The following is a 14098-nucleotide window of genomic DNA, read 5'->3' on the forward strand; positions in this document are numbered from 1 at the left end:
GGCACGCTAAGCTCTTCCTATCATACATCACTAGTGCAGGCACCTCGACCAGACAGAAGGGGGCGCAAATGTACAGCGACCTATTCGACCTATAAATGTAAATTCGTCCTATCGAGGTCCCTCAGGCACAGCCAATCATGCCTATATGAGCTCCCAGCAGAGATGCTTGTCCATTAAACAGGAGAGATGGCAGAGATGGTTGTCCATTAAACAGGTTATACCATCCCTGCACAAGACCTTTGGAGCTCATTGGGTATGTTTTACCACACTGACCAAGGCCCTTATTGCCTGAATTTCCAATTTAAGATTAAGATTCCTTTATTGATCCCCATGGGGGAAATTTGAGTGTTACAGCAGCTCCAGTACAGTGTAAGTACAATTTGACCACTTTCTACTTTCAACGGCAGCAGCGCTGAAGGTGTGTGGCCTGTGATGGACTGGTGACCTGTCCAAGTAGTTTCCTGAATTTCGCCCAGTAAAATGTACCCACCACAACCCCGACTCAGATGAAGTGGTGGCAAAACAGACAATTAATGAAAGAGTAAAATAATAATGTTAATAAAATAAACAGGGTTGCCAAATCACTGAGATATTCAAGGCACCAAAGATACCAAATAAAATTCTCCACACATTCTCTATTGGGGACAGGTCAGGACTGCAGGCAGGCGAGTCCAGTACCCGTACCCTCTTCTTCCACAGCCATGCCTTTGTAATGTGTGCAGCATGTGGTTTTGCATCGTCTTGTTGAAAAATGCATGGACGTCCCTGGAAAAAATGACGTCTTGAAGGCAGCACATGTTGCTCTAGGATCTCAAAGTACTTTTCTGCATTAATGCTGCCATCACAGAAGTGTAAATGACCTTTGCCGAGGGCACTGACACAGCCCCATACCATGACAGACCCTGGCTTTTGGACTTGTTGCTGATAACAGTCTGGATGGTCCTCTTTGTCTTTGGCCTGGAGCACACGGCGTCCATTTAAAAAAAAAAAAAGACATGGAATGCTGATTCATGTGACCACAATACACGTTTCCACTGTGTAATGGTACATGCTAGATGCCTCCGAGCCCAGAGAAGTCGACACCACTTCTGAACATGGTTAACATAAGTTTTAAGTGACATTTGTGCATGTAGCTCTGTATTGTAGTGCTTGACAAATGTTTGCCAAAGTAATCCCTCACCCATGTGGTTATATCAGCTATTGTTGGTTCTTGATGCAGTGCCGTCTGAGGGATCGAAGATGACGGGCCTTCAGCTTAAGCTTGATTCCGATTCCTTAAATCGTTTAATGATATTACGCACTGTAGAGGGAGAAATATGCAAATCCCTTCCAATCTTTCTTTGAGGTACATTTCAGCCTGCTGATTACTTACTAAGCCAGACAAAAGGGTTTGTTTCATGACAGTATATTTTCTCCTAATTTTAAACTTTAAAGCTGTAAAATATTCAAGGATTGTGGGGCAGGAATTGGGACAGAGCCAAAGAAACAGTTTAATATGGTGCAAAACAAACTTCACCCAAAAAATACAATACAGACTGTAACAGTCAAACATTAACACTTTTGTGTTATCATTTTGCTAAAGTATTAGTGTTGTGAGCTTGAAATAGCATTTACTATTAAATCACTAGAAATATGCTTTATGTTCTTTAATTGAATTGCAGTAAACTAGTTTTAATGATGAGAGCAGCTAATGCGAACACATTTGTCCAAACATTTGCTCCTCAGTAATGCTGGTTTTCTCCTCAAAGGACCGTCTTTGATTCAGCTCATTTCGAAAAACATGTTGTTCTGTATGCAAACACACACAGTAATACAAAAATCAGTTTTTGTATATTTGCATTAGCTTAAATTTTACCTAGAGACCAAGAGGAACTTACCAGTAGAAATGTAGCAGCAAGTAGCAGAACCTTCATGTTCACAAGCATGTTTTGAGGGACTGAGAAATACACAGAATCAGCAGATGTTCACCGATATACTATTAACCCCTATTTGTGCAACGTGCCAAATAAAAAACTAAAGAAACTGCAGGACTGTCAGTATCTGTATATCAACTAGAAGCTAAACAAATTTAATTCGTCCACATTCTGGCATAACAAAAAATCTGTCTGTTACTGAGGCACCAAAATAAACCCAATTTGCAGGTTGCTTAACCTAGGTGGAACAATAGTGTGGCTAAAATATACAACCAAACAGAATAACCGAATAAACTGGTGGCCAAAATAATGGAAACGAATTAACAGCACACAACAGAGAAAGTGGATAGAACATGAATAGTGCAGAACTGAGTGCAGTATGGTTGTCACCAACATTCCTAATATTGTCTTGGTCCCCCTTTTGCTGCCAAGAAACCCCTGAAGGTGTGCTGTGGTATCTGGCACCAATATGTTAGCAGCAGATCCTTTAACTCCTGTAAGTTGTGAGGTGGGGCCTCCATGGATTAGACTTGTTTGTCCAGCACATCCCACAGATGCTCGATTGGATTGAGATGTGTGGAATTTGGAAGCCAAGTCAACACCTCTCGGAGGTTGTGCTCCTTAGATCATTCCTGAAGCATTTTTGCTTTGTGTCAGGGCGCATTATCCTGCTGAAAGAGGCCACAGCCATCAGGGAATACCGTTTCCATGAAATGGTGTACATGGTCTGCAACAATGCTTAGGTAGGTGGTACATGTCAAAGTAACATCCACATGGATGGCAGGACTCGAGGTTTCCCAGCAGAACATTGCCCAAAGCATCACACTAACTCTGCCAGCTTGGCTTCTTCCCATAGTGCATCCTGGTGCCATGTGTTCCCCAGGTAAGTGATGCACACACACCCGGCCATCCACGTGATGTACAAGAAAACATGATTCATCAGACCAGGTCACCTTCTTCTTTAATTGCTCCGTGGTCCAGTTCCAATGCTCACGTGCCCATTGTTGGTGCTTTCGGCGGTGGACAGGGGTCAGCATAGGCACCAGATAAGTATTCAATAAGTCTATTGAAGACTGAATTTTAATTCATCATGTTATTGATCTTTTACAAGTTAACTGGAGGCACAACTGACAATTGCTTTCGTACATTATATTATTTAATTTAAACAATTTAAATTGACCTTAGTAATTATATAAAATTGATCAACTAATACAGTATTTACTTCCCACCTCATCCCCTTTTTTCTTGGAGAAAAATTTCTTTATTTACTGTTAACCTGCCATAAATCCATTTTTGCCTAGCTTCTATAGCCTTTATAAACAGTAACATTTGCTTTTGCCACCCCAGTTACTGGCCTACAATTCATGTGTCTTTATAATTAGTTCATCAACTAATCTAATAGTTTATCTAATATACCTGGTATCTGGGCTGAGTAATATGACTGTTGGTTGCTCTTACCATCCAACCCGAAATATTCATGGTCCATGTTGCATCTCTCGTTGTAGCCTGGCCATTTTTTCCACACTCTTCCAACGTGCTCTCCAATCATGGACACAACCTTCCAAAATTGGGAGCGATATCAAGGCCTTATTATTACATAAGTCATATACACTGATCAGCCATAACTTTAAAACCACCTCCTTGTTTCCACACTCACTGTCCATTTTATCAGCTCCACTTACCATAAAAAAGCACTTTGTAGTTCTACAATTACTGACTGTAGTCCATCTGTTTCTCTATATACTTTTTTAGGTTGTGGATCATTCTCAGCACTGCAGTGACACTGACATGGTGGTGGTGTGTTAGTGTGTGTTGTGCTGGTATGAGTGGATAAGGCACAGCAGCGCTGCTGGAGTTTTATACACCTCACTATCATTGCTGGACTGGGAATAGTCCACAAACCAAAAATATCCAGCCAACAGCGCCACGTGGGCAGCGTCCTGTGACCACTGATGAAGGTCTAAAAGATGACCAACTCGAACAGCAGCAATAGATGAGCGATCGTCTCTGACTTTACATCTACAAGGTGGACCAACTAGGTAAGAGTGTCTAATAGAGTGGACAGTGAGTGGACACGGTATTTCAAAACTCCAGTGGCGCTGGTCCACTCATACCAGTACAACACCACCATGTCAGTGTCACTGCAGTGCTGAGAATGAGAGTTCTCCTATATGATAAGTGGAGCTGATGAACAGTGAGTGTAGAAACAAGGAGGTGGTTTTAATGTTATGGTTGATCATTGTATCAGTCGAGTTAAAAACAACTAAAGATTGAAAGTAGTATGCGCAGACTAACCTGAAATTCCTGGTTGGAGAGGCAGCGGATTGGACAGCAGGAGCCTTGTATTCTCAAATGCGTGGAACCTGTGGAGTCACACACCTCAAAGTATGGTGTGAACATACTCCACCTGACACACAGAGGGAGGTGCATTACAAACAATCACATGCAATACCTGTATACTAGAGCATCAGCTATTTCAGTCGAGTAATACACTTATGCAATCTAAGATTAAGAAGATTAAAATATTTTTGCCCCTCATTCCCACTCAACTGTAAGCACTGCTATGTAAAGTGAAAATGTCTAGGCGTTCCATGGTCCTGTGAAACTGGATAAATTTTAGGCTAATGTAAGAAAATAGGGTTGTTTTTGACACTTATACACTGAAAATAACACAAATATAATATAAAAAACACTGAAATACAGTTAAAAATACAATAAAACCTGCTCTTTACTTTTACTTCTTTATTGTTTCCTTATGCTTCTTAATCTTGGAGATGCTTAATCTTGAAATACTGTATTCCTTTGTGAGTTCAGTAAAGCACATTTACATGAGAAGCAGCAAAATCACTTTTGTGCTGGCTGCGCCGTTATTTCCTATGGAGTGTGACGGTGCACAAAGCTTAACTTGACTGATTATACTAAAACAACGAGCGAGAAATGTTCTTAGTGGCTTACAATTTCTCAGCACCCCGAGCTGTAACACAAGTTTAAAAGTGAAACAGGGGAAAATACAGCTAAACACAGATACATGTGGACGCTTTCAGAGTGAATTTGATGGTTATTCCTCTCATATTCACACTTTGATGACGTTTTACTGCACCACTCAAGTCATAACATAACATTATGACCACCTCCTTGTTTCTACACTCACTGTCCATTTTATCATCTCCACTTACCATATAGAAGCACTTTGTAGTTCTACAATTACTGACTGTAGTCCATCTATTTATCTACACACCATTTTAGCCTACTTTTACCCTGTTCTTCAATGGTCAGGACTCTCACAGGACCACCACAGAGCAGGTATTATTTAGGTGGTGGATCATTCTCAGCACTGCAGTGACACTGACATGGTGGTAGTGTGTTAGTGTGTGTTGTGCTGGTATGAGTGGATCAGACACAGCAGTGCTGCTGGAATTTTTAAACACCTCACTGTCACTGCTGGACTGAAAATAGCCCACCAACCAAAAATAAATCCAGCCAACAGCACCCTGTGGGCAGCATCCTATGACCTGATGAAGGTCTAGAAGATGACCAACTCAAACAGCAGCAATAGATGAGCGATCGTCTCTGACTTTACATCTACAAGGTGGACCAACTAGGTAGGAGTGTTTAATAAAGTGGACAGTGAGTGGACACAGTATTTGAAAACTCCAGCAGCGCTGCTGTGTCTGATTCACTCATACCAGCACAACACACACTAACACACCACCACCATGTCAGTGTCACTGTAGTGCTGAGAATGATCCACCACCTAAATAATACCTGCTCTGTGGTGGTCCTGTGGGGGTCCTGACCATTAAAGAACAGCATGAAAGGGGGGTAACAAAGCATGCAGAGAAACAGATGGACTACAGTCAGTAATTGTATAGCTACAAAGTGCTTCTATATGGTAAGTGGAGCTGATAAAATGTAGTGAGTGTAGAAACAAGAAGGTGGTTTTAATGTTATGGCTGATCAGTGTATTTGTCGTGTGTGTGTTAAATTACCTCTGGTGGACAGTACCAATAAGCTCCCTCTGGGCTGTGTAGGCCCTCATTTCCATTAGGCAGCAGCCCAGACAGCACATATCTGCTCTAAGGGGTCTTTCAAACTGAAAAACCTGCTGGCGGTCCTGGTTAAAACCCTGCAGAGAGCAGGATCGAGCCGGGCCACAGCACTGCATACATACACACGAGCTCTCTGTGATGGACAAAAACAAAAGCACCACAACAATATTTTTTTAAGTGAGAGTGATGACAAATGTTACACTAATTGTAAGTAAATCATGTAAGGAAATAGGGCATAATGGAGATATATTCCTTAAAGGCATGGATTGCTGTATTATGCCCACCTGTCATGCCATTAAGCTCAGCATGTGGCATGGAGGCCTCATTAAGAGTTGTTAAAGCCACCACAACTGTCTTTTCTCATTCCTTTTGACAACTGCACACTGTACCAGGTTGCTATTTTTGTTTATGCCTTATATGGGCATCTTCTTTATGAGAAACCTAGCTGGTGTTGCGCCATTTCTCATTTACATTTTACATTTCACATTAAATCCACCTCCTTGTTTTTACACTCACTGTCCATTTATCAGCTCCACTTACCATATAGAAGCGCTTTGTAGTTCTACAATTACTGAATGTAGTCCATCTATTTTTCTACATGCCTGCTTTTACCCTGTTCTTCGATGGTCAGGACCCCCACAGGACCACCACAGAGTAGGTATTATTTAGGTGGATCATTCTCCACACTGCAGTGACACTGACATGGTGGTGGTGTGTTAGTGTGTGTTGTGCTGGTATGAGTGGATCAGACACAGCAGCACTGCTGGAGTTTTTAAATACCGTGTCCACTCACTGTCCACTCTATTAGACACTTCTACCTAGTTGGTCCACCTTGTAGATGTAAAGTCAGAGACGATCGCTCATCTGTTGCTGCTGTTTGAGTTGGTCATCTTCTAGACCTTCATCAGTGGTCACAGGACGCTGCCCACAGGGCGCTGTCGGCTGGATATTTTTGGATGGTGGACTATTCTCAGTCCAGCAGTGACAGTAAGGTGTTTAAAAACTCCATCAGAGCTGTTGTGCCTTATCCACTCATACCAGCACAACACACACTAACACACCACCACCATGTCAGTGTCACTGCAGTGCTGAGAATCATTCACCACCTAAATAATACCTGCACTGTGGTGGTCCTGTGGGGGTCCTGACCATTGAAGAACAGCATGAAAGGGGGCTAACAAAGCATGCAGAGAAACAGATGGACTACAGTCAGTAATTGTAGAACTGCGTTTCTTACAGTTAATTTGACTTTTATTTCATTGCAGACAGATAAAACCCAAGATGTAATGGTTTGTCTGGTCAACTTACATACATACATTCTTGCATTTCAGACTTTCTGTAATATAACTATTTAAATTAGAAATGCACCAGGTATTTAATTGGTTTGTCTTACACTTACCTTCAACAACCACAAACAGCTGCTGCTTGGTCTCTGATGCAATGCTATATGTTTTTCGGGATATGCACTGAGGACCTAAAACACAAGTGAAAATTTTTTCAACATTTCAACTCAATAGTTATTCATGGTTTTATGATTCAAAATATTCAAATTTATTGCTTCATAATAAATTAATATGCATTGATGAGCCAAAGTATTATAACCACCCCCAAAATACACACAGCAGAGTCTATTGCATGATAATTAAGAATAAGAATGTCTTTATTTGTCATATATACAGTGTATCACAAAAGTGAGTACACCCCTCACATTTTTGCAAATATTTTATTATATCTTTTCATGGGACAACACTATAGACATGAAACTTGGATATAACTTAGAGTAGTCAGTGTACAACTTGTATAGCAGTGTAGATTTACTGTCTTCTGAAAATAACTCAACACACAGCCATTAATGTCTAAATGGCTGGCAACATAAGTGAGTACACCCCACAGTGAACATGTCCAAATTGTGCCCAAAGTGTCAATATTTTGTGTGACCACCATTATTATCCAGCACTGCCTTAACCCTCCTGGGCATGGAATTCACCAGAGCTGCACAGGTTGCTACTGGAATCCTCTTCCACTCCTCCATGATGACATCACGGAGCTGGTGGATGTTAGACACCTTGAACTCCTCCACCTTCCACTTGAGGATGCGCCACAGGTGCTTAATTGGGTTTAGTCCATCACCTTTACCTTCAGCTTCCTCAGCAAGGCAGTTGTCATCTTGGAGGTTGTGTTTGGGGTCGTTATCCTGTTGGAAAACTGCCATGAGGCCCAGTTTTCGAAGGGAGGGGATCATGCTCTGTTTCAGAATGTCACAGTACATGTTGGAATTCATGTTTCCCTCAATGAACTGCAGCTCCCCAGTGCCAGCAACACTCATGCAGCCCAAGACCATGATGCTACCACCACCATGCTTGACTGTAGGCAAGATACAGTTGTCTTGGTACTTCTCACCAGGGCGCCGCCACACATGCTGGACACCATCTGAGCCAAACAAGTTTATCTTGGTCTTGTCAGACCACAGGGCATTCCAGTAATCCATGTTCTTGGACTGCTTGTCTTCAGCAAACTGTTTGCTGGCTTTCTTGTGCGTCAGCTTCCTTCTGGGATGACGACCATGCAGACCGAGTTGATGCAGTGTGCGGCGTATGGTCTGAGCACTGACAGGCTGACCTCCCACATCTTCAACCTCTGCAGCAATGCTGGCAGCACTCGTGTGTCTATTTTTTAAAGCCAACCTCTGGATATGACGCCGAACACGTGGACTCAACTTCTTTGGTCGACTCTGGCGAAGCCTGTTCCGAGTGGAACCTGTCCTGGAAAACCGCTGTATGACCTTGGCCACCATGCTGTAGCTCAGTTTCAGGGTGTTAGCAATCTTCTTATAGCCCAGGCCATCTTTGTGGAGAGCAACAATTCTATTTCTCACATCCTCAGAGAGTTCTTTGCCATGAGGTGCCATGTTGAATATCCAGTGGCCAGTATGAGAGAATTGTACCCAAAACACCAAATTTAACAGCCCTGCTCCCCATTTACACCTGGGACCTTGACACATGACACCAGGGAGGGACAACGACACATTTGGGCACAATTTGGACATGTTCACTGTGGGGTGTACTCACTTATGTTGCCAGCTATTTAGACATTAATGGCTGTGTGTTGAGTTATTTTCAGAAGACAGTAAATCTACACTGCTATACAAGCTGTACACTGACTACTCTAAGTTATATCCAAGTTTCATGTCTATAGTGTTGTCCCATGAAAAGATATAATGAAATATTTGCAGAAATGTGAGAGGTGTACTCACTTTTGTGATACACTGTACATATACACCGACCAGGCATAACCACTTATTATGACCACTGACAGGTGAAGTAAATAACACTGATTATCTCTTTATCACGGCACCTGTTAGTGGGTGGGATATATTAGGCAGCAAGTGAACATTTTATCCTCAAAGCTTGACAAGAGCCAAATTGTGATGGCTAGACGACTGGGTCAGAGCATCTCAAAACCTGCAGCTCTTGTGGGGTGTTCCCGGTCTGCAGTGGTCATTATCAAAAGTGGTCCAAGGAAGGAACAGTGGTAAACCCGTTGGCCAAGGCTCATTGATGCACGTGGGGAGCGAAGGCTGGCCCGTGTGGTCCGATCCAACAGACGAGCTACTGTAGCTCAAATTGCTGAAGAAGTTAATGCTGGTTCTGATAGAAAGGTGTCAGAATACACAGTGCATCACAGTTTGTTGCATATGGGGCTGCATAGTTGCAGATCAGTCAGGGTGCCTATGCTGACCCCTGTCCACCGCCGAAAGTGCCAATAATAGGCACGTGAGCATCAAAACTGGACCACGGAGCAATGGAAGACGGTGGCTGCTTTGGCAGTAAAAAGTGGACCAACACAATATTTGGAAGGTGGTCATGATGTTATGCCTGATCTATCTAATCTATCTAATCTATCTAATCTATCTATCTACTATCTATCTATCTATCTATCTATCTATCTATCTATCTATCTATCTATCTATCTATCTATCTATCTATCTATCTATCTATCTATCTATCTATCTATCTATCTATCTATCTATCTAATCTAATCTATCTAGTCAGTTTTACAGTCATTTCTCTTACCTTGGAGCTCAGGTATGGATGTGATTTGTAGTTGGCTAACTGTTTGCAGAAGGGCCAGACCTACTGGTAATGTCTCACTGATCCGTTGTTCTTCTTTACCCCCATTTTCTTTCTCCATGATGGCAGCCTGAGAGGTGGGTGAACAATCTCCAGGTAGGAGACATTTCCTTTGGACAGGAGTGGCAACAAGATCCTGAGGGTCTGTGGAAGATCTGCATGTTCTATGAAATGCTCTGAAGAGCATCTCAATATGCTTTTCTCTCTCTAGACCAAAAGGAATAGGCTGGTCTTTCACAGTGGACATGATCTGAAAAGGATTGGGGCAGGGATCCTAATTCATATCATCATCATATTCAAACATGTATGTTAAATATCTTATTCTAAACAATTCACACATTAATAGAGATAACTGTTTCCTCTTTGCTGCAATGACAGCCTCCATTTGTTTCACTGTTATTGAGTGATTAGACTTGACCTGTAGTTGATGCAAAAACTGGCAGAAAGTTGGAAGAACAAAGGTCTCAAGCATACTACTGCTTTACAAAAAGTGGCCCCAAATCATTATTCATTGTCCACTATGCCTTTGTCTGAGTAGCATTCTCCTGGTAACCACCAACACCAGATCCAATTGGCAAATCAGAAAAAGTTGGAAAATGGAAATAAGTTGGAAAATGCAAATAAAATTGAAATGCAGTGTTCCTTAAATTTACTTTGACTTTTATTAGATTGCAGACAGTTTGAACTTGAGATATTTTATGTTTTATCTGCTCAACTTCATTTTATTTGTTAATAAACCTTCATTCCTGCATTTCAGGCCTGCAACACATTCCACAAAAAAGTTTGGATGTGAGCAATTTAGGGCTAGTAATGAGGTGAAAAAACTAAATATTGATGTGATTCCAAACAGGTGATGTCAACAGGTGATTGTAATCATGGTTTAGTATAAAAGCAGCATCCAGGAAAGGCTGAGTCTTTGACGAGCAAAGATGATCAGAGGATCTCCAGTTTGTCAACAAATACATGAGAAAATGATTGAAATGTTTAAAAACAATGAACCTTTGTACACTTGTGTTTAAAAAGAAAATAAAAGAAAATAAAAGAAACAACCTAGACTAATAGTACTAGCAAATAACAAGGATAGTTAATCATATCAGAATACAAATACAGCAAAAACAAAAGTCTTACCGCTATCGCTTCTTCTGTTCTGTTAAAAAATAACTCTCAGATTAGTCAGTCAATCAGTTCGTTTCTTTGGAAGACATTGAGCCTCAAAAGTGAATCTTAATCTGTTTTTGTTGCTGATGGGGTTTCCAGGCACCCCTTAAACACTATGCTTGTGTGTGTAGTAGAGAAAGAAAGAAAGTGTATGTGTGTGTGCGTGTGTGTTTTCTACTTTGACAGTGTGATATATCCCCACCTACTCTTCTCCTTCCTTTCAGAATTTGGTCTTTGTGGAACACCACTCAACCATGAAATTCAGATCCTTCTTAAAAAAGCACCACAGACACCCAACTCATGTTGCACACAACTGTGAGATAAATGCCTAAATATCAATATATTAGTATATATACATATAAAGTACACAATTTAAATAGCTATTTAATCATAAACTAGTTAACAATCTTGATGTTTAAAATGTAAACAGCTTGGAACTTATTCCCCCAAACAATTCAATTATCAATTATCAAGTACCACAAATGACAAAAAGGACTTTTGGAATTTTGGTATGCTTTGGTTTTCTATGGTAAAATGGTAAAGTAAAATATTGTGTTATAAACAAACCTAAGTGAACTTTGTGAGATGAAAACAAGGACGAGGCTTGTTCAGCCTTTTTTGGAGGAATGACCTTAAATAATAAAATTTACTGTATATATAAAAGCACATATTACTTTAAAATATCCTCCTGAGACCCAGAAGAAAAAAGGTTTTGATGTTTAGGAATTTTTTTTGATAATTTAAGTATTGTGGTTAAAGAAAACATGTATTTTTCAACAATGTTATTTATTAGTTTTTTTTTTATCATTTGTTCTTTGTAGTGGACACTGGATCTTGTTTGATCAAAAAATGTAATGGTGTAATTAGGGCTGTCACCGATCCAATACTCTGTATCGGTATCGATCAGATATTGGCCCAAATCACTGGATCGGATATCGGAAGGAAAAAAAACGTGTAATCTGATCCAATACTGTTGCTCAATCTAAATAACACTTAAAGTAAATGAGGCCATTTAGAAATTAAAACACACTGATCAACATTTGGCATTTAAAAAAATCATGTACTACTGCCACAACTAAAAACACTGTTTTACTGCATGTTTTACTTCCAGTGTCTACAATTGGAAGACGTGGATGTCAATTAAACGCGATGGACCAATTAGAATGTAATAATATTGTATTTCTTGTATAGATTTTAATTAAAATTTCATTTCACCTACATTAAAACAGTTTGATAAAGGAAACACATCTGAACACTGAAACATTGAAAATTTGTATAGATTTTTTCTTTAAACTGCATTCAGAAAAATATGTTACAATTAATACATTTGACAAATGTTTTCCCTTTGCATCCTGCTCTCCTGCATGGTGATGCATGTACTGCATCTAGCATTTTAGGCACCCCATATACGTTGACCTTGTCATTGGACTATGGTTCAACAGACCTCCTCTTCTTCCAGCTCTACAGTCTGGCCCTCCTTTTCCTCCATCTCCATCTCCTCAGCTCTAAATCTGACTCTCCTGCATACATTCTTAATAAAATCTTGCTTGCTTGTATAGAAATAGGCTAAGAACAGGGGGTAGTAAGTTCTGCTGTCCACTACAAAAACATTGAATAAATGTTGTGTTTTGAAAAGGTTAAAACATCACTGAAATCCTTCTTAATTGAAGTTAAGACTCTCGTATTGATGAAACAATTTGATTATTAGCAAATTGAATTGCCGGGTCTTTACATCCATTGCAATTATTAATGTTTTGTAAAAGGGTTAGTTTGTGTAAAACCCAGATACAACCTTAATTCTTGGAATGAGTTGGAACTTTGATTGATCCTTTCATCTAATTTCTGACCTCAAAAATGGTGTTCAAATATTCTCACACATGCTATAAGTCTTGTGAAAAGCCTTCCTATTGTTTTGGATTGTGAGTTTCAACAAGCTCCAAATACTTTTGACCATATAGTACATAAAGAATTCTTTCCAGAATGTTAATGCCTTTGATATCACCAGCTCCAAAACCCCAGAGGAAGAGTAGTCATCAAGCTATACCTGAGCAAACCCCCAACCCTCAACCTGTATTAAAGTTAAATTAAATGTTGGGGCACTGCTTAACATTCACTTATTGACATGAATGTTGTTTTTAATTGTATTTAAGTTCAATCTGAATCAAATGCTGTTACATAATGTTATTTCCACCCAAAAAAGATTGGGGGTGCTTGCTGAGTCTGGATCCTCTTATGGTTTCTTCCTGTATTTTTGAGGGAGTTCTTCCTTGCCACTGTCGCCCTTGGCTTGCTCAACAGGGGTTTTGGTCTGTCGGTCCTGGATTCTGTAAAGCAACGTATATTATAAAAAGCGCTAAACAAATACACTTGACTTGACTTATCATACCCTTTAATTTCTTTGTGTTTTGGGTGCATTTACACCTTATATGAACAATATTAGTCTGGATATAATTATACTTTTTTTAGGTGGAAATGGGAAGGAGGGGGTGGTCAGTTGTTTCACAGTAAAGCTATGTATTTGGACAAGAGTACAATACAACACACCCCAAACAAAACACTAATCCATCATGAGGCCCCGGCCTTCTCCCACAGTCCGTCACAGCCAATCATGTCTGTATGTAGATGCTCAACCCTGGCTGGATGGATTCCAGAGGTACTGCAATTTACCCCGTCACAGAGGTAACCACTGTCACAGTGACTATTTATTATTTATTATTAGTATAAAATTATTAGTTTATTATTAGTATAAAAAATCACATAGAAAAACAAATCCAAAACACACAAAGCACAAGGCTTTATTCATATCACAAAAAAACAATAACAATAAATGAGAGACTATAAAAAATAC

At 40.1% G+C, this 14098-nt stretch overlaps 1 protein-coding gene across 1 annotated transcript; it reads right to left on the reverse strand.

The window, feature by feature from the left end:
• Positions 1-1761: 1761 nt before the first annotated feature.
• Positions 1762-10339, reverse strand: LOC134302826 (phospholipid scramblase 2). The gene is made up of 8 exons (XM_062988038.1): positions 10135-10339; positions 10036-10095; positions 7362-7436; positions 5903-6095; positions 4209-4320; positions 3372-3471; positions 1878-1936; positions 1762-1788 (listed from the first exon to the last, which is right to left on the reverse strand). The coding sequence occupies exons 1-8, from the start codon at positions 10337-10339 to the stop codon at positions 1762-1764; spliced, it is 831 nt and encodes a 276-aa protein (XP_062844108.1).
• Positions 10340-14098: the final 3759 nt, after the last annotated feature.

Source organism: Trichomycterus rosablanca, chromosome 25 (genome assembly GCF_030014385.1).
Source record: "Trichomycterus rosablanca isolate fTriRos1 chromosome 25, fTriRos1.hap1, whole genome shotgun sequence".
NCBI classification, from domain to species: Eukaryota; Metazoa; Chordata; class Actinopteri; order Siluriformes; family Trichomycteridae; genus Trichomycterus; species Trichomycterus rosablanca.

Excerpts from the sequence above, each read along its gene's own strand:
- LOC134302826 (XM_062988038.1), bottom strand. The coding sequence starts at position 10,339 with ATGTCCACTGTGAAAGACCAGCCTATTCCTTTTGGTCTAGAGAGAGAA. Across the intron at positions 7,437-10,035 it reads ATCCATACCTGAGCTCCAAG|GTCCTCAGTGCATATCCCGA; the intron begins GTAAGAGAAATG and ends CTTGTGTTTTAG. Across the intron at positions 4,321-5,902 it reads ATTGGTACTGTCCACCAGAG|GTGGAGTATGTTCACACCAT; the intron begins GTAATTTAACAC and ends TCTGTGTGTCAG.